The sequence below is a fragment of the Brachycentrus maculatus genome, unplaced genomic scaffold (assembly GCF_059751285.1).
Source record: "Brachycentrus maculatus isolate JH-2025_06_01 unplaced genomic scaffold, ASM5975128v1 h1tg000482l, whole genome shotgun sequence".
Lineage (NCBI taxonomy): Eukaryota > Metazoa > Arthropoda > Insecta > Trichoptera > Brachycentridae > Brachycentrus > Brachycentrus maculatus.
Genome location: NW_028281229.1, coordinates 523226 through 545489, shown reverse-complemented (window position 1 = coordinate 545489; position 22264 = coordinate 523226). Strand labels below are relative to the sequence as shown.

General features: G+C 35.1%; 1 protein-coding gene across 1 annotated transcript in view; it reads left to right on the top strand.

The window, feature by feature from the left end:
• Nucleotides 1-14930, top strand: part of Vps15 (vacuolar protein sorting 15) — a 30337-nt gene extending 15407 nt beyond the window's left edge. Inside the window, exons 14-25 of the mRNA XM_088272197.1 lie at nt 104-423; nt 1249-1382; nt 2041-2268; nt 3580-3655; nt 4449-4541; nt 5529-5660; nt 6075-6185; nt 7891-8063; nt 8737-8895; nt 10153-10304; nt 12768-12949; nt 13408-14930. Of these exons, the coding sequence (XP_088128323.1) occupies nt 104-423; nt 1249-1382; nt 2041-2268; nt 3580-3655; nt 4449-4541; nt 5529-5660; nt 6075-6185; nt 7891-8063; nt 8737-8895; nt 10153-10304; nt 12768-12949; nt 13408-13627 (1980 nt within the window). The 3' untranslated portion in view covers nt 13628-14930. The remainder of the gene's footprint in view (nt 1-103; nt 424-1248; nt 1383-2040; nt 2269-3579; nt 3656-4448; nt 4542-5528; nt 5661-6074; nt 6186-7890; nt 8064-8736; nt 8896-10152; nt 10305-12767; nt 12950-13407) is intronic.
• The last annotated feature ends 7334 nt before the right edge of the window (nt 14931-22264 follow it).

The window sequence follows — 22264 nt, the reverse complement described above, 5'->3', positions numbered from 1 at the left end:
TGGGATTATACGAGTATTAAATTTTTTTTTAAATAATTTACTTGTCATTTTACAAAGTTTATGCTGAATCAATAAATAATATAATTTGTATTGTATTTCTTAGTGCAAACCAGGGAACGCTCCACAATACTGTGAGATGGGTCAGGTATTAAAAAACCTATTCAGACGGCTAGAGTCTGACGGCCTCACGGACCAAATAGAAATGCAAATCCTGGCCATGAGCGCTCATCTGATTGAAATCCAGAGGGCGGGCGTTCAGGGCAACGTGTACCAAGTCCCCAATGAGGCGCCGGGCAAACTGTGCCTCTCCAATTCTCAGTGCCCCTCGAAGTTGATAGCTCTCGACTACGGGATTCTGGAAACCAACAGCGACAACCTGCAGTTGAAGAACCTGTACACCAGCAACAGCGTCACCAATTATCGGTGAGTTGAACACAACTGACAACTTTTTCACTCAAGGCAGCTTTCTGCCATACTTTGCACTTAGAGATTACCGTAGAACGGGGCTACTTGAACTTTGATGTGTTACTTGAGCCCAGTACAAAAAAGATATTTAAATCTGTATTTGGTCTACAATAATGAACGTATCATGACAATAAATGTCACCTGTCATGGAAACAATGAATCATGTCGATACGTTCATTATTGTAGACCAAATACAGATCTAAATTAAAAAAAATTGTACTGGGCTCAAGTAACACATCAAAGATCAAGTAGCCCCGTTCTACGGTACTACATATCCTGGGCATACCGTCAAAACAAACCAGATCATAAAATATTTCAAATGCCTTATTTTCTTATCATATTAGAGACGGTTTTTTTTACGCCTGCAGACCACTGGCAACAGGATTTGATAATTATGTACATAAAATTAAGACCTTAACAAAGAGATTGGTACATAAAATTCAGTTAAAAACATTGTTTAATTCCTTCTTTTCTGCCTTTGAAATGAGGCCGGCGCTGAAGGTAAATATACCCTTCCCATCCTTAAGCATCAATCGACCCAACGGGTAGAAACACCTTTCCCGTTCGAAGTGTGTTAACAACATTTGAGTGTCCAAATACTTGTTTACAAATCCGGATTATCTCCACTTGGGAGTAATTTATGTATTACATTTTTGACATCTCAACTTTCTTTGATTCAAATTTTTAGATTTCTCGCAGTTTGGCCAATGTATTTTTTATCACAGTTTCCACAAAGTTAATGCCAAATTAATAAATACTGTTATTTTATTTGCATATTACCAGAAAAACTCAAAAGCTGAGTATAAGCAGTCAAGCTCCGGTAGAGATTCACAGTCACATGAATTCAGAATGGCAGCATATGTTTGGCGATAACAAAAATGCCTTGGATCCGCAGTATTCTTCATTACTTACTAAAGGTACACACATACACATATCGTTCACTCCTTTCAAGAACGTCATAAATCGAAAAACTTGATTTTTCAGGAGAACGTTTTTAAAGTTAAAAAAATACAATGTATTAAAAGTAAATATCAAGCCACTTAATGACTTTTTACTGTGCAACAGATCTTTTTAGGTTAAACCTGAAGGTTTTTTCTCCATTTGAAAATTATTTAGTATGTTTAAAAAAATAATTAAACAATACCTTTTCTTCAAAATGCAAAAACAACACTTTCTGCCCTGTAGCGGGTAAATATTAAGTTAAAAATATGCCTCTTTTGCTGGGATATAGTACATTTTCTGGGCATTCCGAAAACATGCACAACTGAAAATTTTCAATTTTTGATATATGACGTTGTTGAAAGAAGTGAGCGATATATAAAATCCATTTATTTTTTAGCATTTTAAAGTCTTCAATTTTTAATGTCTGTAGGAAGGTTGTTGAAGTACTTTGTTCCCAAATATTGAAAGTTCCGTTGGAATTGTTTGGTATTGCATTTTGATATTGTAAAGTCATGTTTATGGATACAGTGTCTTATGCACTATTGAGTGTGTATAAAGGTAAGAAGAAGAAAATGAAAATATTGTTACATTTGATAGTTGCAAGACCAGTTAACATTATATGTTTAATTTTAGAAACAGTCACCAATGAATTCTCCAATATCAGTCCTTCATCAGCAAGTATGGGAGCCGGATCCATGCAAGCCTTCGCATCTCCCAATCCGAGTGGAACTGCCCCGTCGTCTTCGTGCCAACTGCAGCAGTATCCTCGGACCTCTAGTCCTGCGTCAGAAGATTCCAACGTCACCCATCTCTCTTCTCTTGTGGAGCAGAGTTTATTGCAAGAACGCAGCTACGTTCAATGTAAGGATAATTTTACTCTCTACTAACAGTATTTAAAAGACGCTTTTAACCTTTCCGGGAGTACAATATTTGGGGTTCGACTTTCTCTGGGGAGTAGGTTCTTTTTACTTGTAATATTTTTTTTCCAAAATCCATGTATGTATTATGAAGATAGAAATTACGTAAAAATATTAAAAAAATAAAATAAATGAAGAAGAATATGGAAGTCTGGCCATTTAAGGGGCTTACGACTGTCATAGGCTGGTTTAAGTTATCACTTTACACACGTGTAACATGTGGACATCACCAATTCTAACCATGATTGACAACCACACTACTCAAATGTTATAAACCCCGTAAATGTCCAGACTTTTGTATTCTTCTTCATCTATGTTGAGATGTCAAAAAATAATATGAAAAATAACTCCGATAATTGGAGATAATCCAGATTTGTGAATAAGTATATTGGACACACTCAAAATGTTGTGAAAAGAAATAAAGCACGCCTTTGAAATGTTTTTAAATGATGACAAAATTATATATAAATACAAATATCCACAGCTGTCATGCCACACAAGTTACATCATACCAACTGATAGACAGACTTCGATGATTATTAACGTCTTCAACTCAACTCTTTTGAGGAAAATTCTCACCAACATTCATTTATGTCATTACTCCCGGAAAAGTTAAGCGTGTCCCGCACACAATGTGTTAACACATTGTTGTCGGGCTGTTTTTTCATCAACCCCGACACTAATTATACTCAGACAGTCTGCCGCCTGACTCTCAGTATACTATCACAAGTAACTGCAAACTCAATTACGATCTCCACAATGTTTTTTGGCATCTCTCTCGCTCTACCAAAAGTAAGCAAATAGAACACTTATAATCGTCTCCCTCTCTCTACCAACAGTATGTAAAATACGCTTTATAAGACTTCCCGCAAACAATGTGGTAACACATTGTTATTGGGCGGTTTTTTCATCAACCCTGACCTTAATTATACTCAGAAAGTCTGCCACCCGACCCTCAGTGTCTAATCACAAGTAGCCGCAAACCCAATTCCGATCAGTACAATGTTTTTTGGTGTCTCTCGCGCTCTACCAATATGTAGTAAGCAAATAGAACACTTAAAAGTGTCTCCCAATCTCTACAAACAGTATGTAAAATACGATTTTCTACTAACAATGTGTTAATGTCAATCTATTAGAACGGACACATTTCCTAGGTGTGTCGTGTTGTAATATCAACGCACTAAACATGTTGGTATATTTCACCGTCAAATTTGTTCAAACTAATAGATATGAATAATATTATATTTGTTTGCAGATAGCATGGCCCCTTGCCGCCTGGAGTTACGAGATCTCACGACGAGACAACAATTGAAGTATGGAAAAGCTTTAAGGTATTTTACTTCTTCTCCATCTTAGTCCTAATTACTGAGAGTTATAATATTTTACATATCGCTCACTCCTTTCAAGAACGTCATAAATCAAAAAACTTGATTTTTCAGGAGAACATTTTTAATGTTTAAAAATATAAATCAATGTATTGAAAATAAACATCAAGCCACTTATTGAACTTTTTACTGTGCAACAGATCTTTTTAGGTAAAACCAGAAGGTTTTTTCTCCATTTGAAAAATATTCAATATATTCAACAAAATAATTAAACAATACCTTTTCATCAAAATGCAAAAACAACATTTTCTGCCCTGTAGCTGGTAAATATTAAATTAAAAATATGCCTCTTTTGCTGGGATAAAGTACATTTTCTGAGCATTTCGAAAACATGCACAACTGAAAATTTATGATTTTTGATTTATGACGTTCTTGAGAGGAGTGAGCGATATTATATCTGAACATTTACAGGGTTTACGACCTCTGATAGCGTATAATTCACATGTCACTTCATGCGCAAATACGCGACAATATCTATGCTTGATTTTAGTGAGCTTTTTATTTAGCAGAGATCCTTTTATTTTTAAATGATTTTATTTTTATTTTTACGTGAAATGCAAGATCCTTACCAAAATATTTTTCATACTAGGAGACGCCTAAAAACATGATTTTATTCACAACCGTAATCACAAATCTGGGTTTCCCCACTTAGTGGAACTCAATAAAAATAATAACTTCCACATAGAGAAACCCAAAATGTTGTAAATCATAATTATTCTTTAAAATAAAATGGTTCTAGGTCTCGTGATTGCGCAGTAGAGAATTTTGGAACGAATCCACCCTCTAATTGGAAACCTGGAACAACCTTAATGGCGCAATTACATGAGCACAGGTATAATGTTTTTGCTATTGTAGTTTTATAGTAAGTATCAACAGAACTCTATAAACGAATTTGTGTCCAAAAGATGTATGATAGATGTTTGAATGGTGAAATAAGGAATGGAGCCATGTTTGAAATAAGCACTATCCATCAAAGGTGTGTAAATGGTGTGGCCACGTGGAAAGAAAGACTAAGGAATGAAAAGCATGTACATAATATTTAACCTTTTGACTGATGAGTTTAAATGAAGATTTTATTTGGAAAAGGAGCAGGTTTTTTTATTTCAAATTCTTCTTCTCCGTCTTAATCCTCATTGCTGAGAGCTGTGACCCTTGCAGAAGCAATGACTCTTCTCCAGTTATCCCTTGACTGCGCTGCACGTAGCGCTCCAACCACATAGATTGTTTAAATAGTTATCATATTTCAAATACATATATATGATAACTATTTAAACAATCTATGGCAAACAAATTTTTTAAACATTGCGAAAAAATCATATTTTGATAATATATTTTTACATTTTGTTACTTCTCTAACCTTTTTATTAGTTTCTCCGTGAGTATGAAAATTATACAATGATGGTTATAATTTTGGATAATTATACTGCCATTTTTGTAAAATACCAATTTAAGGGTACTTCACCGTGATTAAGCTGTCTCGCTGCAGCGTTTAACATACTGTTGGTATTGATCAGATTCCCAAGTACATATTATTTTAATGAATACAAAAAATATGGATCTGATTGCTTGTATGATTGCCAAGTTATCAAATGAACCATTGTTTTAGAGGGATTTTGAATTCCCTCTTAGGTCTAGGAAGATTCCCTTTTAATATTATAATTACACTTTTTTGCACAAGTATGTTGACAAAACTTTACTTGAAAACAGTAAGAAATGAATGGGCATGGAAATATTTTTGGAGATTGTGTAATTTGGATTATTTTTTTATAAATTAGTTCAGAATTATATGTTTATTTAGGTTGGAATCATATAATTTCAGAGCTACAGTCAACAAACTAGTGAGCCTGTCTTCAGGACCATATTCCAAGGGTTTCTTTGGGTCTTGTTCTAACGATGGTACCGTACGACTCTGGGACGTTGCTAAGTTAGAAGGAATCAGCATCGTAAATAAGTAAGTAAAATATTTTTTTGGAATTTTTATATCATTTATTCAATATCCCGTACAGAATATATTCATATTGGCTGGCCTGAGGTAAAATCTTCTAACCGATCAAAAATAATCTTGCAATGTAGTCAAGATTGTGCCATAAGCTTCTTCCTATCCGCACCTGATGGTGCATAGGGCACTGCATCATATTTTGTCTTGATGGTTTCTAACATAAAAGCAAGGTAAATCATCATATACGGGAAATAAAATGGATCACTTTAAGCCGTCCGATGACATGAGATTGTCGGCCATGGGCCATACACAAACTTCCATATTGCTTTGTCATACATATGCTCATGTACAATGTATATTATGGAGTTTTTGCTACTGCGAAATTGATCTTGTGTATTTTTTATGTTTGCCAACTTTTATCCTCAGGTCGAAATCAATGTATAACAGAGGAGCAGGGCCTGTCATTGGATTAGCCCCGTGTGAAAATAATCAATCATTCGCTGCGGCAACACAAGATGGATCCGTCTTTGTTCTAAGGTAAACAAAAATTATCTTTGGTTTTTCTTCAAACTTCAAACCCTTATCCGCATCCCAGTGGTGCATAGGGCACTGCATCATATAAATGCAGTGTTATCTTGATCGTTAACACATGAAGGAAAGGTGATCAGCCCTCCGCTTCAGGTACCAGTCCAGGGTTATATTGAATAAATTGATAAACACCATAATACCTCATATAATATGTACATGATTATAAGCACAATTAAAATGAAGTTAACTATTAAAAATTTACAAACCAAAGGTTACCTGCTTCACATTGAGATTGTATACGTCACATTGAATAAATTTTTGTATATTTTTTCACAATTAACTTCCATCATAAATTCTCTATCTAAATTCAGGAAAATATTCTTGTAATATTTTACAATTTTGAAATTGTTAAATCTATGGTTAATTTGAGTAAATCTGGAAAGATTTTTTTTCAGATGGGAATAACATTTATTATTTACTTTGCTCATTATATACGAGGTTTATAGATCAGTAAGTGAATTTTTGTTTCCTCTAACTAAGCAAGGATGTTTCATTTAAATCTGTGTTGGGAACAGGAGGGATAATCTAGTGTGGGCCAATCAGGAACTCTCGGCATTTGCTCATTGCTGGGAGGAAACCACGTAAAACTCCTCAGGAGAAGGCGGACTGTTGACTGTTACCAACAGACCTTCTGTTCCATTAGAAGAGGGTTCGGCATTTTGTGTCCTAGCTTGGTTTATAGTACCAATGTCATTCACTACTTTGGTATTCACTGGTAGTGTGTAGAAAAAACATAATGGACCTTCTAGAACCATCAGGATGCCTGTAAACGTCGACAGTCGAAAACGCCATCCCCACATATATTTTTTCGAGTTTTTTCTACCCAAACTGGAAGAAATGGATGTGGAGATGTGTGGTTCCAACAGGATGGCACCACAGTTCACATGGCACGAATTTCCATTATTTTTTTGCAGTAACACTTACCCAAAGGGCTCATATCTCTTAGAGGCGATCTTCACTGCCCAGTGCAATCGCCAGATTCACCCTCTGTGACTAATTCCTGTGGGACTATCTTAAAACATTGGTTTACACGAATCTTTCAAAGACCCTTGGTCGGGTGAAGGATGATATTAGTGCTGCTATTGCCGAAAATGACATTCTAGAAAAACTTGTCAGAAATATTACTACGTATTGACGAGGACGGTTGTAGCTTTCAAGATGTCGTTTTTAAAACCCAATGAAATAAATCTTTAAATGTGCCCCTGTACACAGAAAAAATAATTAAATCCACACTGACAATACTTTTTGTGTTATGATTTTTTAAATAATGAAGTGTTTACGCCTCACCCTGTAATAAGTCGGCTACCGTTCTGGAGGTCCCGGGTTCGATTCCCAAGGGGGTCAAATAAATATTAGTGATTTTTTCACTGTAATATTTATTTATTCAATATTACCCTGGACTGGTACCTGAAACGGAGGGCTGATCACCTTTCCTTCATGTGTAAACGATCAAGATAACACTGTGTTTATATGACACAGTGCCCTATGCACCATTGGGGTGCGGATAAGGGTTTTTTTTTATTACTGTAATAAGTTCTTCTGAGCAAAAGAGGTATGTGTTAGATTTTGTTTGATGTGTTCCCGTGTTTTTGCATCGAACAGTCAAACAAACAATGAAGTAATTAAACTGATTTCTTTATTTCTTTATTCTCAGATTGGATTCCGGCTCCTCCAGAATGGTGCTGTCACAGTGTCGGCAGTTGGACCTCGCGGAAGACGGTGGAGTTATTGACGTCTCGTGCAACAGTCAGGGCAGTGGGGGCGATAACGTCGTTATTTACGCCACTCTCTATGGAGGAATATTCGGCTGGGACTTGAGAGCGCCAGGTGACGTTTCCGCGTACCCTCATGCTCACATACAATTAAGCTCTTCAAACCACTCACTAGCTTCATATGTCGTGCTGACTTATTGTCGATATGTTGTGCATTTCTCTGCCGAGTAAATTGAAAATAATCTGAAAATTTCTTATTATTTTTTGACATCTCAACAAAGATAATATTTTCATATAAATTTTTCTGATATTTTTAGTGTGTCCAATTACTTGTTCAGAAATCTTGATTATCTCTAACTATTATTTTTTAATAAATATTTTACTTAGTTAACTACTTAGTTAGTTACTATTACCACTATTTCTTAATATCTACTGTGACACGTGTTTCGATGCATTCCGCATCATTTTCAAAGCGGTGTTTGAAAATGCGGTGTTTGAAAATGATGCGGAATGCATCGAAACACGTGTCACAGTAGATTTTAAGAAAAAGTGGTATTTACTTTGTAAAACATTAATTAAAAATTGATAGATTTTACCATAAAGTGACTGCCGAATTACTTAATAAAGTTATTATTTTTTAGTATGAATGATATGATATGAAAAATAACTCTATGAGTTATTTTTCATATTATTTTTTGCCATCTCAACATAGATGAAGAAGAATATGGAAGTCTGGGCATTTATGGGATTGGGTAAATTTATAACTTTGATTTTCTTTCTGTCTTCAGAAAACGCATGGAAACTACAGGGTGACTTGAAGCTGGGCGTATACACGTGCATGTACGTCAGCAATACAGGGTGGCTAACTGTCGGAACTTCGAGTGGCTGTATCAGAGTTTGGGATCTGAGATTCAGTCTTCCTATCACCACGTTAGTTCATCCTAAAGGTAAGATTATCGTGTATCAAATAAGATCATTGCAAGCACCCTTTGCGGTTTTTCTACATTCTGATAGATTGGGTCATACCAAGCTATTCTTGATTTTATTCTCCCATTAATGTTTCCCAAATATACTCTTCTAGTCACTCCCTCGTAGTCCATTCACTCCACATGATACCTTAAAAAGCCTCAGTCCGAGAAATCCATAGAGTTCACATCCTCAGTTCCTTAAATTTCTTTGACATCCATTCTCTGTGGTATCCACAAGTTTCCTGACTCTCCATACTTGGTAACTCTCAGGAGAAATGGAGAGTACATGGTCTAGTTAACTGAATTAACTGTGTTTTCACACATGCATGCATGTGTGTGTGTGTGTGTGTGTGTGTGCGTATGTAGGTATGTATATATTTATGTATCTTTAATTTCACTTCAGTTTATGTTTAGTATATTTCTTCTTGGTGTTGGCCCTGTGGCTTATCATTAAGAGGGATAAGACTGGGATTATGCTGGGAACAAAGTGAATGGTGCACTGAAATCAGTTATAGCAAATAAAAACCTACCAGCGGAAGCTAAACTGGCAGTGCACAACGGAGTCCTGGTTCCAACTCTAATGTATGGAAGTGAAACATGGAGTTGGCAAACGAAGAATGAAAGTAGACTGAATGCAGTCGAAATGCGATCTCTCAGAAGAATGTGCGACAAAACGATGTATGATAGATGTGCGAATAGTGAAATAAGGAAGGAATGCAAAGCTGAGATAAGCATTATCGATAAAATTAAGAAAGGTGTGTTGAGATGGTTTGGACATGTAGAACGAATGAGTGAGGAAAGAACGGTAAAACAAATTTATGAGGCGAATGTTAGTGGGAAAAGAAGCAGAGGAAGACCGAGAAAAACATGGCACGATCAGGTATGCCAAATACTTGAAAGTGGTCAGGTTAGGAGTCGTAACAATCGGCGGGTATGTATGAGGAGATGCATGAACGTGGAAGAGGCGAAGAATGTTTGCAAGGACAGAGTGGTGTGGCGCTCTATTCTCTCTGCCTACCCCTGCGGAGAAGCGGCGTGATGGTTAGTTAGTTAGTTAGTGGGATTAGACTCCTGCGATATCGATTCCCAGATGTCGTACACTGCTGCCAGATATGTCATTTTATTTCATATAATGTAAATGCCATATGAACCTTAGAGGCTTGCACACTTCACCCCGAGGTTCAAATTAAAGATAAATATTAACATTTATTTTCATTGGTTGGTTGAACATTCCAGAAAGTCGTATCCGGAGCATAAAGGCACATCCCACAGAGCCGTGCTGGGCCGTGTGCGCGGCGGGGAACGAAGCCGCTATATGGAGTCTAGAAAGTGCTCAGCGCCAATCCGTGCTGTGGCCGTCAAACAGACCCCCGCTAACCTATAATGCAGTAAGAGTATTACTTACCCTTGGACTGATGAGTTTATTAACCTTTTAACTGCCAGCAGGTACATGTATGGCAGTACCCAGCACGCCGCGAATTTTACTACAAAAATAAAACCTTCTACACATATTGTTATTGAAAGTGTAATAAAGTTTATTTATAAAATTTACCAAATAAATGAAGAGCGCGCCAGTCGTGCAGTCATTTATCCATAATCATAAAAATAATTGTTCATGGTGCAGGGTTGTCACAAAATTTGTCAAAGAAAATATGAAAACTAAATTATATATAAAGTAATTATGATTAATTTTATTCAACAGAAATAAAAATCACAACAAAAATAAAACAGAATAAAAATCAACAGAAATAAAAATCACGAAATAAAACTGTACTCTGTAGACGAAAAATTATATACGCAAAACATCGATAAAAATTCAGGGATTATTAGACAACCCTGAGCGCCTTCAGTTGTTCCGACGACAAAGCTATCTTTAATTTACGTTTAAAGTGGTAAAAATAAATTCGGTTTCAATTCTAAGTATGCAAAGATATTCTCAATAGATGTCACTATTTGTCCAATAAATTTGTACATTTTAAATGATTGATTTTCTTTAGTAAAAGCCCATTTAAAACGGCGTGTCTTAAGATGTAATTTTTGTATGAGCGGCGCTCCGTCCACAGAAAATTATGCGTCTTAAGACCCTTTTGGCAGCTAAACGGTTAAGAAAAAGGGCAGGTTTTTTATTACAAATACATGATATTAACACATTGTTTACGGGGAATGCTTATAAGCTTCTTTAACATACTGTTGGTAGAGAGCGGAAGACACTTATAAGCGTTCTATTTGCTTACTTACGATAGAGGGCGAGTCACCAAAAAAACTTTGTACAGCAATCTGTTGAATTCTATTTTTATTTACAAGTACATAGTAGGGCTCCGATGAGTAGGGTTTGTGGTAACTTGTATTTTGAATAAGATCATGACATCGATGATTAAAGAAAACACTTGTTTTATACCACTTGAGTTTTATTAAAGACTACATGTTTCGGAAGTTAAACTTCCATCATTCAGGTCTGTATATAGTTATTATACAGACCTGAATGATGGAAGTTTAACTTCTGAAACATGTAGTCTTTAATAAAACTCAAGTGGTATAACACAAGTGTTTTCTTTACAACATTTTGAGTGTGTCCAAATACTACACGTGTGTAAAGTGATCACTTAAACCAGCCTATGACGGTCGTCAGCCCCGTAAATGCCCAGACTTCCATATTCTTCTTCATCTTTGATGAGATGTCAAAAAATAATATGAAAATAACTCCTATAATTGGAGATGATCCAGATTAAGTATTTGGACACACTCAAAATGTTGTTAATAAATTATCTGGTCAAATTATAAGCTTAATAATAATAAAAATGAAAATGGTATTTTCTGGCGTTTCTCATGTGTGTGATTATATCCAGGATTCGGATCTCACATACTAATATAAGAGTTTCTGCTTAGTAAAAAGCTTCTTTACATCTCACCAATAGATGTCTCTAGTGAAGTTCTAGTGATTCAAGAACAAGGTTTCTAAATTGGTTCATATATATAGAACTTCCAAGAATTTGAGTAGTGTGGTTGTCAATAATTGTGGTAGAATTGGTGAATGTTACACGTGTGTAAAATGATCACTTAAACCAGCCTATGACGGTCGTCAGCCCCGTAAATGCATTGACTTTCATATTCTTCTTCATCTTTGATGAGATGTCAAAAAATAGTGTTTTCTTTAATCATTGTAACATGTCTTACCACAAAGTTAATGCCGAAACAATAAATAAAATACATGACATTGATAATAATGAAATCTGGTCACTAGTCATTTTAATGCCCGAATGTAATGTAATACATTATTTATCTTAACTTTCATAGAAATCCACATTACCCACTATTATATTACTCCTACACCTAATAATATTTAATAATATCAATTTTTATTTTGTTCGCCTCCGTAGTGTAATGGTCAGCACGCTTGGCTACCGTTCTGGAGGTCCCGGGTTCGATTCCCAGGGGGGGTCAAATAAATATAAGTGATTTTTATACTGTAATATTTATTCAATATTACCCTGGACTGGTACCTGAAGCGGAGGGCTGATCACCTTTCCTTCATGTGTAAATGATTGAGATAACACTGCGTTTATATGAAGCAGTGCCCTATGCACCATTGGGGTGCGGATAAGGGTTTTATTATTATTAATTAATTATTGTTAGTATGTAAGGACATTTTGAAAATATTTTTAGTCAGTGTCTTAATAAGACAAAATGTATCACATATTATCATACATATGTAAATAAATATAGAATTCAATCCAATAACCGTGTTTAATTTTGGATATATCACCCAAAATTTTTAAATGGAATTCCACCAACTGTCTGCAGTTACAACAAATAACAACTCATTTTACTTTATGCCGATTGTATCTTTCCAGCCTTGCTCTCAGTACATCAGCGCCTTGTACGGAGGGACCATGAACGACTCCGTCTATTTCCTGACTGCCGGATCTGACCAGAGAATCCGGTTCTGGGACCTGGAGCAACCGGAAAGCTCCTGCATCCTGATTGGGGCGCCCAACGACCCTCTGCTTTCTTCGAACTCTTCCGTGACCTACAGGTACTGTCCTAACTACACGCCAGCAACCAGCTACCTATGCTGCAGGAGGCTCGGAGGAGGCTCGCGGAGCCCCTTGTTAAATTTGACTTGGGCCGGCGAGCCCTTTGTTAAATTGAGAGAAATCAATATTCTATTAAATTAAGAGAGAAAATTTTTTTTTTTTGAAATAAAGAATTTTTACCATAAAAACTAAGTCATATCTATATTCTGTCGTTTGATGTGCATATTTAGTATTTTTTTATTATTATTTATTATTATGTTAAAACAAAATGTCAGCTCCTGCCTTGGTGTGTATATAACATAGAAATTTTTCTAGCCTCTCACTAGTCTGATGATGTCATTTACGATGAAACTCGGTTGCTGGTCAAATAAAATTCATGTGGAAAAAATTACAAAGTTGTTGTTTTATTTTTAAAATAAATGTAAATGAGAAATGAATAAACAATTTTGTTTGGCAGGAGCCGGCTGGTAGACGGCACGTCTGTGATACAAGAGTCCTCCAAGGTGAACTCGAGCCCCACGGTGTCATCCCTGAGCGAGGAGGGCGCAGGCAGGGGGGGCCCGGAGCCCCGGGGGCCCCACCACACCTCCCCGCTCACCTGCCTGGCCGCCGTGCAGGCCGCGCACTGCTACCTGCTCAGCGCCGAGGCCACCGGCATCATACACGTCTGGAAGTAGTGCTCCCACATCTGGAGGCGGGTGGGCTCGTACAGCAACCCACATCAGGAGGCGGATGGGCTTGTGCAGCTCCCCACATCAGAAGGTAGATCCGACGCCACGGGCATCATACACGTCTGGAAGTAGTGCTCCCACATCTAGAGGCAGATGGGCTTGTGCAGCAACCCACATCAGGAGGCGGATGGGCTTGTGCAGTACCCCACATCAGAAGGTAGATCCGACGCCACGGGCATCATACACGTCTGGAAGTAGCGGTCCCACATCTGGAGGGAATGTGCAGCAACCCACATCCCGAGGTAGACGCCTTCTCAACATTTGCAGCACTCCACATCAGAAGGTAGATGCCTTCTGGGCATGTGCCGCATCCCATATCAGGAGGTGAATGGGTTTTGAACAGTGCAGCACCTACTTCCAGAAGTGGATGCTCTCTTGAAATTTCCAGCATCACACATCTGGAGTTAGATGCCTTCTGAACATGTGCAAACCGGATCCGGAAGTAGATACCTTCTCAATATTTGCAGCGCCCCAGATCCAAGGGACGCCTTCTGGACATGTGCAGCATGCCACATCTAAAAGTAACTGTGATTTGAACAGTGCAACATCCTACATCAAGGAGTGGATGCCCTCTTATAATTTTCAGCATCACACACCTGACGTTAGATGCCTTCTGAACATGTGCAGCAACCCACCTGCCGAAGTAGATGCCCTCTCAACATTTGGAGCACCACATATCCAAAGGTTGATAGATACCTTTTGGACATGAACAGCATCCCACATCCAAAGGAAGATAGATGCCTTCTGGACATGAGCATCATCCCACATCCGAAGGTAGATGCCTTCTGGACATTAACAGCATCCCACATCCAAAGGTAGATGCCTTCTGAACATGTGCAGCATCCCACAGCCAGAAGTGAATGCCTACTTGAAATTTTCGGCATCACACACTCGGAGGGTGATACCTTCTATACATGTCTAGCATCCCAGATCTGGAAATCGATGCATTCTGGACATGTGCAGCATCCCACATGTAGGCAGCTGGGAATTGTAAACGCCCGAAAGTGAATGTCATCTCTATATAAAGTATCCCGATTAAGTTATAAAGACAATAATTGTGAATTTATTTAGTTCTTAAAGGAATAAATATATAAAATTATATCATAATCACTATAAAGGATGTGAATTCTGGTAAAGTGCCCCATACACCATTTAATGCGGATAATAATCACATTATATTAAACAAACAATTTTGATTTCAGTAAAATCAACATTGAAAAAAAAAGTGCAATATAAAACAAACAAAAAATATTTAATTCATACATATTTTATGTATGTTATAATTTCTTTATTTTATTTTAAGTATAATATACATATTATTTAATGTATTATTTGGGGCTCAAGAGATGTCTTGAGGTAGTATTTCACAAAAATAGCGCTTTTCAAATTATCATTTTTAACCTTCCCCTCCCGGTGATATGTATTTACTACAACTCAACTTTTAAAATGAGAATATCAATACATATTAACCTTTTAACCGGGCGGTCCGCTGTCCAATTACGCAACTTGTAACGGGCGCGAATACTGATTCACTCCGTGTCTTAAATTCATGTCGAGACATGTACGGATGACTAATACCTTTGTTGTTGGAAAAATATATGTTCATATATATATAATATAATAAACATACATTTCAAGGACGTATTCATATGTCCTACCCGTACCCGATATTGTTTACATTTGACGTATTTATGCGTCCTGCCCGGTTAACAGGTTAAATATAATAGATTCAGGCTCAGAATTTTTGTATTCCTCCGTAATATAATTATGTATTTATTACATGAAAGTACTATGATAAAAAGTTATTCGTTTGCAGCGACGGAAATAAATAATTTGTGGAAAAATCGGAGATAAAATCACCAATACTTAAACGTTTCTCAGAGTGTGTGCGCATGCCGTTGCAAGTTTTTTAGTGCGCAGACCGTCGTACACGGCGGTCATGTCGCTACGTTAGTTATTGCGGATACTTGCGATGTATTTTTTTTTCTCGTTTCAGATACTAACCAGAGCTAACATTACAAAATTGTTACATTTAATCTTTAACTATGGTCGATAAAAGCAACATTTAGGAATATTGACATTTTTACCGTTTTTAAACCACATTTGCAAATAGGTGTACAAAATACATATTACTGGTGCACGCGAAATTTATTTGCACCGTAAGAAAAACGTTAACATTAGCAGTGTATATATAGCACCAGCTAGTATGGGTATGTGTATACAACCCAAGCCTCCTAGCCACCTAACATTCCTTCTCCATTTCCTTTCCTTTATAAATATAACACCCCAAACCCCAAACTCCTCACCTTCATCATTTGGAAAATAATATTATGTATTATATTTAAGGAAAATATAAACAAAAACCTGTAGCGCAGGCGTTATCACATTATCTTCATATAATTAACAATCAAGTTAACACCGTATCAATCTGATGCGGTGCCCTATGCACCATTTGGGTGTGGATAGAGGTCATAGAAGGAAGATTATGAAAAAAAAAAAATTGATTTATTATATGTTAAGAAAACCGTGCAAGTCACAAAAATATACACTGTTTATATATAGATACCATTTTTTTGTTATTTTTAGTTTTTTTTTTTTGAGTAAATATATTCGTAATAATAAAATTCTTATATTTTCATACCTATACGGATATTTGTATTTTTTCTGGGTCGTTATGCCTTGTGTTATTTACACCCGCAGATGTTATTGTAAATTATTGTATCCTTTATCAAATAACCAAAAATTCATATCATTCTTACAATTTATATTTGACATACCTTTTACATTTGATATGTCACTCACTCCTTTCAACAACGTCATATATCAACAAACTTGATTTTTCAGGAGATCGTTTTTAATGTTTAAAAATATAATTAAATGTATTGAAAATAAATATCAAGCCACTTATTGAACTTTTTACCGTGCAACAGATCTTTTCAGGTAAAACCTGAATGTTTTTTATCCATTTGAAAAATATTAAGTAAATTTAAAAAAAAATTAAACAATACCTTTTCTTCAAAATGCAAAACCAACACTTTCTGCCCTGTAGCGAGTGAATATTAAATTAAAAATATGCCGCTTTTGCTGGGATATAGTACGTTTTCCGGGCATTATGAAAACATGCACAACTGAAAATTGACAATTTTTTATATATGACTTTGAAAGGAGTGAGCGATGTATAAAATTTGTTTGATTATTTACGTAAATAGTTTTGTTTTCAGATTGATACATAATTTGATAGTTTATTGTAAAGGATGCATGCCTTATAGTCAATTGAATTTAAATCCATTTAAAATAAATGTAAAAATTAAATTTCAATTTGTTTATGTATATTTTGTTAATGCTTTGTAGATTTTTACCTCCATTCAATAATATTTGTTTATTTATTTTTTTCTTATGTTTAAATTGTATGATTCTTAAGAAATTATTCAGCATATACAAATAGTGCAATATTAAATAAATTAATCATCTAATAATAATACAGTAGAACCCCTCTGATCTGTCCTCGGCTGGTCTTCCTGATCGTGCCCTAACCGAATATATATATATTTTTTTTAAACCCTCATCTGCACCCCAATGGTGCATAGGGCACTGCTTCATATGAACACAGTGTTATCTTGATCGTTTACACACGAAGGAAAGGTGATCAGCCCTCCGCTTCAGGTACCAGTCCAGGATAATATTGAATAAATATTACAGTGATAAAATCACTTATATTTATTTGACCTTCCGCCTCCGTAGTGTAATGGTCAGCACGCTCGGCTACCGTTCTGGAGGTCCCGGGTTCGATTCCCAGGGGGGGGTCAAATAAACCGAATATGTAAGTGACCTTTTTTCTAGTATTTTTTTTCTATAGGCTACCTTGAATTTTTGCATGTATGTAATATATTATTGTACATATTACTCGTTTTCAATAATTATAACAGTTAAGAGGAGATGCATGAATGTCGATGAGGCGAAGAATGTTTGCAAAGACACAGTGGTGTGACATTCTATTCTCTCTGCCTACTCCTGCGGAGAAGCGGCGTGATGGTTAGTTAGTTAGTTTGTTACAACAGTTTTTCTGCAGTTTATTGCATTGTTTCTTGCCCTTCATATTCAGGTTTTTTTTGCACAAAAATAGAACTTAAAATATCAGACTATTTAATTTTATTATTTAAAAAGTTTATATAGCTTAAAATTGATCTAGTTAAAAAAAATAGAAGCTATATAAAATTTTATAATAAAACCTTCACAATAGATTTTAATAAATACTGGTATTTACCAAGTAAAAATAAAATGGAAAATGTAGTAGTAATAGATATTACCACTACATTTGTAGTAATAGATATTACTACTTACATACAATGTGACTTCCGAATCAATTCATGAAATTTAAAAAAAAAACTTAACTCAATGTAAAAAAGTCTGAGTATAATATTAATTATAATGAACAATAAAAAATTTATATTGAATGATAAAATTTAATTAAAAATAAAAAGAGTTTACAACAAAGTTGTCCAGCCCAAAAAAACAAAACAGAAGCAATAAAAATGTGAGTAAACCTCCAAAAAAAATATATTGGTCATTTATCGAATAATTTCCAATAAAAAGCATCAAGTGGCAACTGGCAAGCTCAGTTTGTCTTATGTGATGCAAACAAGTTGAAACACGCGAGCAGCGCTTGGGTTGGCATGAAATATATCTATTTTTTAAAGCAATAACCCGCAAAGCCTCTATAAGAGGCTTGTCTGCAGGTAGGGTAGTAAGAATAGAGAAGGTAAATGTGAAAAATATATCACAAATGCCCAGACCAATTGGAAATAAATCTTTCTTGAATATATTTTGCACTTGGCGGCAATCGAACCCGCGATGCCAGATTCGCAGTCGAGCGTCTACCCAACTACACCACAGTGCCTGTCACATATCGCTCACTCCTTTCAACAACGTCATATCGCTCACTCCTTTCAAGAACGTCATAAATCAAAAATCGAAAATTTTCACTTGTGCATGTTTTCGGAATGCCCAGAAAATGTACTATATCCCAGCATAAGAGGCATATTTTTAACTTAATATTTACCCACTACAGGGCAGAAAGTGTTGTTTTAGAATTTTGAAGAAAAGGTATTGTTTAATTATTTTTTTAAATATACTAAATATTTTTTAAATGGAGAAAAAACCTTCAGGTTTACCAAAAAAGATCTGTTGCATAGTTAAAAGTTCAATAAATGGCTTGATATTTATTTTTAATACATTGTGTTATATTTTTAAACTTTTAAAACGTTCTCCTGAAAAATCAAGTTTTTTGATTTATGACGTTCTTGAAAGGAGTGAGCGATATATCAAAATACTTGATTTTTCAGCAGATCGTTTTTAAAATATAATGTAATGTATTAAAAATAAATATCAAGACACTTATTGAACTTTTTACTGTGCAACAGATCTTTTTAGGTAAAACCTAAAGGTTTTTCTCCATATGAAAAATATTTAGTATATTTAAAAAAATAATTGAACAATATATTTTCTTCAAAATGCAAAAACAACACTTTCTGCCCTGTAGCGGGTATATATTAAGTTAAAAATATGCCTCTTTTGCTGGGATATAGTACATTTTCTGGACATTCCGAAAACATGCAAAACTGAAAATTGACAAATTTTGATTAATGATGTTCTTGAAAGGAGTGAGCAATATGACACATGCGCCATTCGCAAACACTGCTCGTTCAAAAATATGAAGCTGTTAATGTAAAAAACAATAAATAAGTCATTTTTGAGTTTGGGGTGGCTTATTTCAACTCTAAATCTGTATTTTTCCATATTTTCTGAAAATCTGACCTTATTTACGTTTCAACCATATCGCCGGTCCCAGAGATGACAGATCAGAGGGGTTCTACAGTAATTTATCCCTAAATATGTACATTATATTGTGTATATCCTGACAAATTTATGAATAGAAATCATCACTGCTGCCAATCCTTATACAAAACTATTTTTTTTGTATATTAACACATTTTAGACGGGTATTTTTTATGCATGTGGACCCCTGACGATGGGATTCAATAATTATGTACATACAGTTAAGACCTTAACAATTATATTGATATATAATATTCATATATTAACATTGGATAATTTATTCCTTCTTTTCTGCCTTTAAAATGAGGCCGGCGCAGAAGGTAAAAATACCCTTCCAGTTCTTAAGCATCAATTGACCGAACGGGTAGAAATACCTTCCCTGTCCGAAGTGTGTTCAAAGCATTGTAAACTTTGCGGTATGGTAATATAAAATGCTTATCATTCATCATTCACTTGTGTAATACCATTTAAAAAGTGGTATTACACAAAGTGAACGATGAATGATAAGGAGAGTGTTCAAACTTATTTTGACAACACAAAAATTAACAAAACTTGACATTCTTTTGCTTGCATTTGTTTTTATTATTCAGATACGTCTGTTGAAGGATATTATTGTTACTATTTTCGCAGCATTGAAATATATTACATGTTTCTAGGCTTAAGGTCGAACAAAAATAACATACTTAAAAGGTTTTTTTTTCAATATCTATATTGTAATCTATTTTTCCATTAGATTATTAGAAACGTAAACCGTTGCTGTGATTCTCACAATTTGTGTGTAAAAATGTCATATTATACGTAATATAATAATACTATGTATATAGAAATATATAAAATATTTTCAAATTGTGGTGTTTCAATTTATTTATTCCTCACTAACTGTACCCGGACATGCTCAGTCTGTTTAACCCATTGCAACACAAGGCAGGCGAATCGCTGGCCAATGTCAATTTGTCACTGACTCACAAAGCTGGCGATTTGCCAGATTGTCTTTGAAGTGATTTTTTTACATTAAAACTGAATGACAATACCTTTCACAACTCTTCCAAAACTACCTGGGGATGAGTCATAATGATTATGGAATAAAATTATGCTTTTATGTTTTATCATTTTTATTATGTGTGTAATTTAGTCTAAATATTATTGTAAAAAAAAATGTGTCAAAATTAAATAGTGTGTTGTATGAACAAATTATGTCATCTTTTTTAGTGGTGCAATGGGTTAAATGAAAAAAAAAGAAAACACACGACGTGTTTAATTTCACAATGCAACAGCAGCTGTCAAGAACCATGCTGTCTGCCATGAGCAATATTTTTTTTGTTTTTAAGGAATAACCCGCAAACGCATAATTTTAGAGGCTTGTCTGCAGGCAAGATAGGGAAGGTAAATGGGAAAAACAAAGAGGTAAATATTGCGTGTATTGCTGTTACTTTCAACAGATGGCGCTGCCATTTCAGACAAAAAATCAGTTTTTCAAAAAAACATGTTTTTGCTTATAAGTTTTAAAAAAACACCTCTCACTGTGTTTTTATATAAAAACATGCACATATTCCAATGCCATTGCACAACATTTTGTGTCAAAAATCAAAGGATCATTGCTCTTTATCTTAAATCTCCTAAATGTATACACCGATGCGAATAACTTTAGGAAATTGAAGATTTTGAACAAATGAACATTTTCATTTGTATTTATATGGATTCGTTCATTTCCTTTTGACTGTAAATCCAGGTATTTTATACATTTTCTACAAGTAAATGGCAAATTTCAAATGAATTACACCTACTGACATGTATCGTATAAAGAGGTTTGTAATTTGCTTACCTGTTACTGCAATAAAAATCAATGGTTCTCTGGAAAGTTTTCCGCTGACTTTTCTTGAGGGAACCGCATTTTATGTAATTAAATAACTACTAAATAGTTTTTTCCGCTCTCATTTCAATAAAAGTGGAAAAACCATGTACAGAAAACCCCAATATAATATTGAGATAGGTACCGTATTATTGGGGGCAATATTATAAGGAGTTCATGTTTTAAATTTTATTTTTACATTCTAACCTGGGGAAATGTCTGAAATGAGCAATTTAAAATTAAAATACAATTTAAAAACATATACCCCCTTTAACGTTCTCTCTGATGATGTGGTACCTCTCTCAACGTCATAAGGGAATTAACTGTGTTTTATTACGTTCTCTAGAAAATAAGCGTTTAAAGCAATGAATAAAATATGTCATACTACCTCGCAGATTGTACATGTCACAACTGGTCTGAAATGTTTTTGATTACAACATTTTGTTTTAAATTTAGTTTGAAATAATCATATTTTGATAACCTTCGATTGCAGAGTCGTGACCTTCATTGAAACCAAATAATACAAAGATATAATCATTCTTAACCTTTGAAAGAACATTTCCAAGGTCACCGGGAACATTGTTGCTTGTTCAGAGATTATTTGAGGGGCATTAATGAGAATGCACTTTTTTGCAATACTGTATTTTACAGAACATAAGATGCGCTTTTTCTTTAAAAAATTGCCTTGAAATTTTAGGTATGTTGTTACGGCGTAATATTTGTAGCAACATGAACTATGACCCCAAGCGCCTGCTAGGGGCAGGGTGGGGTGTACGCGGGGAATGTTTACGTTATATCCCTTATGAGACGAATGCAGCATCCCCTGCATACACTTGTCATTGTACTGTCATGGCGACCTGTTGAATAAACCGATTGCATCCTAATTACGAGTTATTATT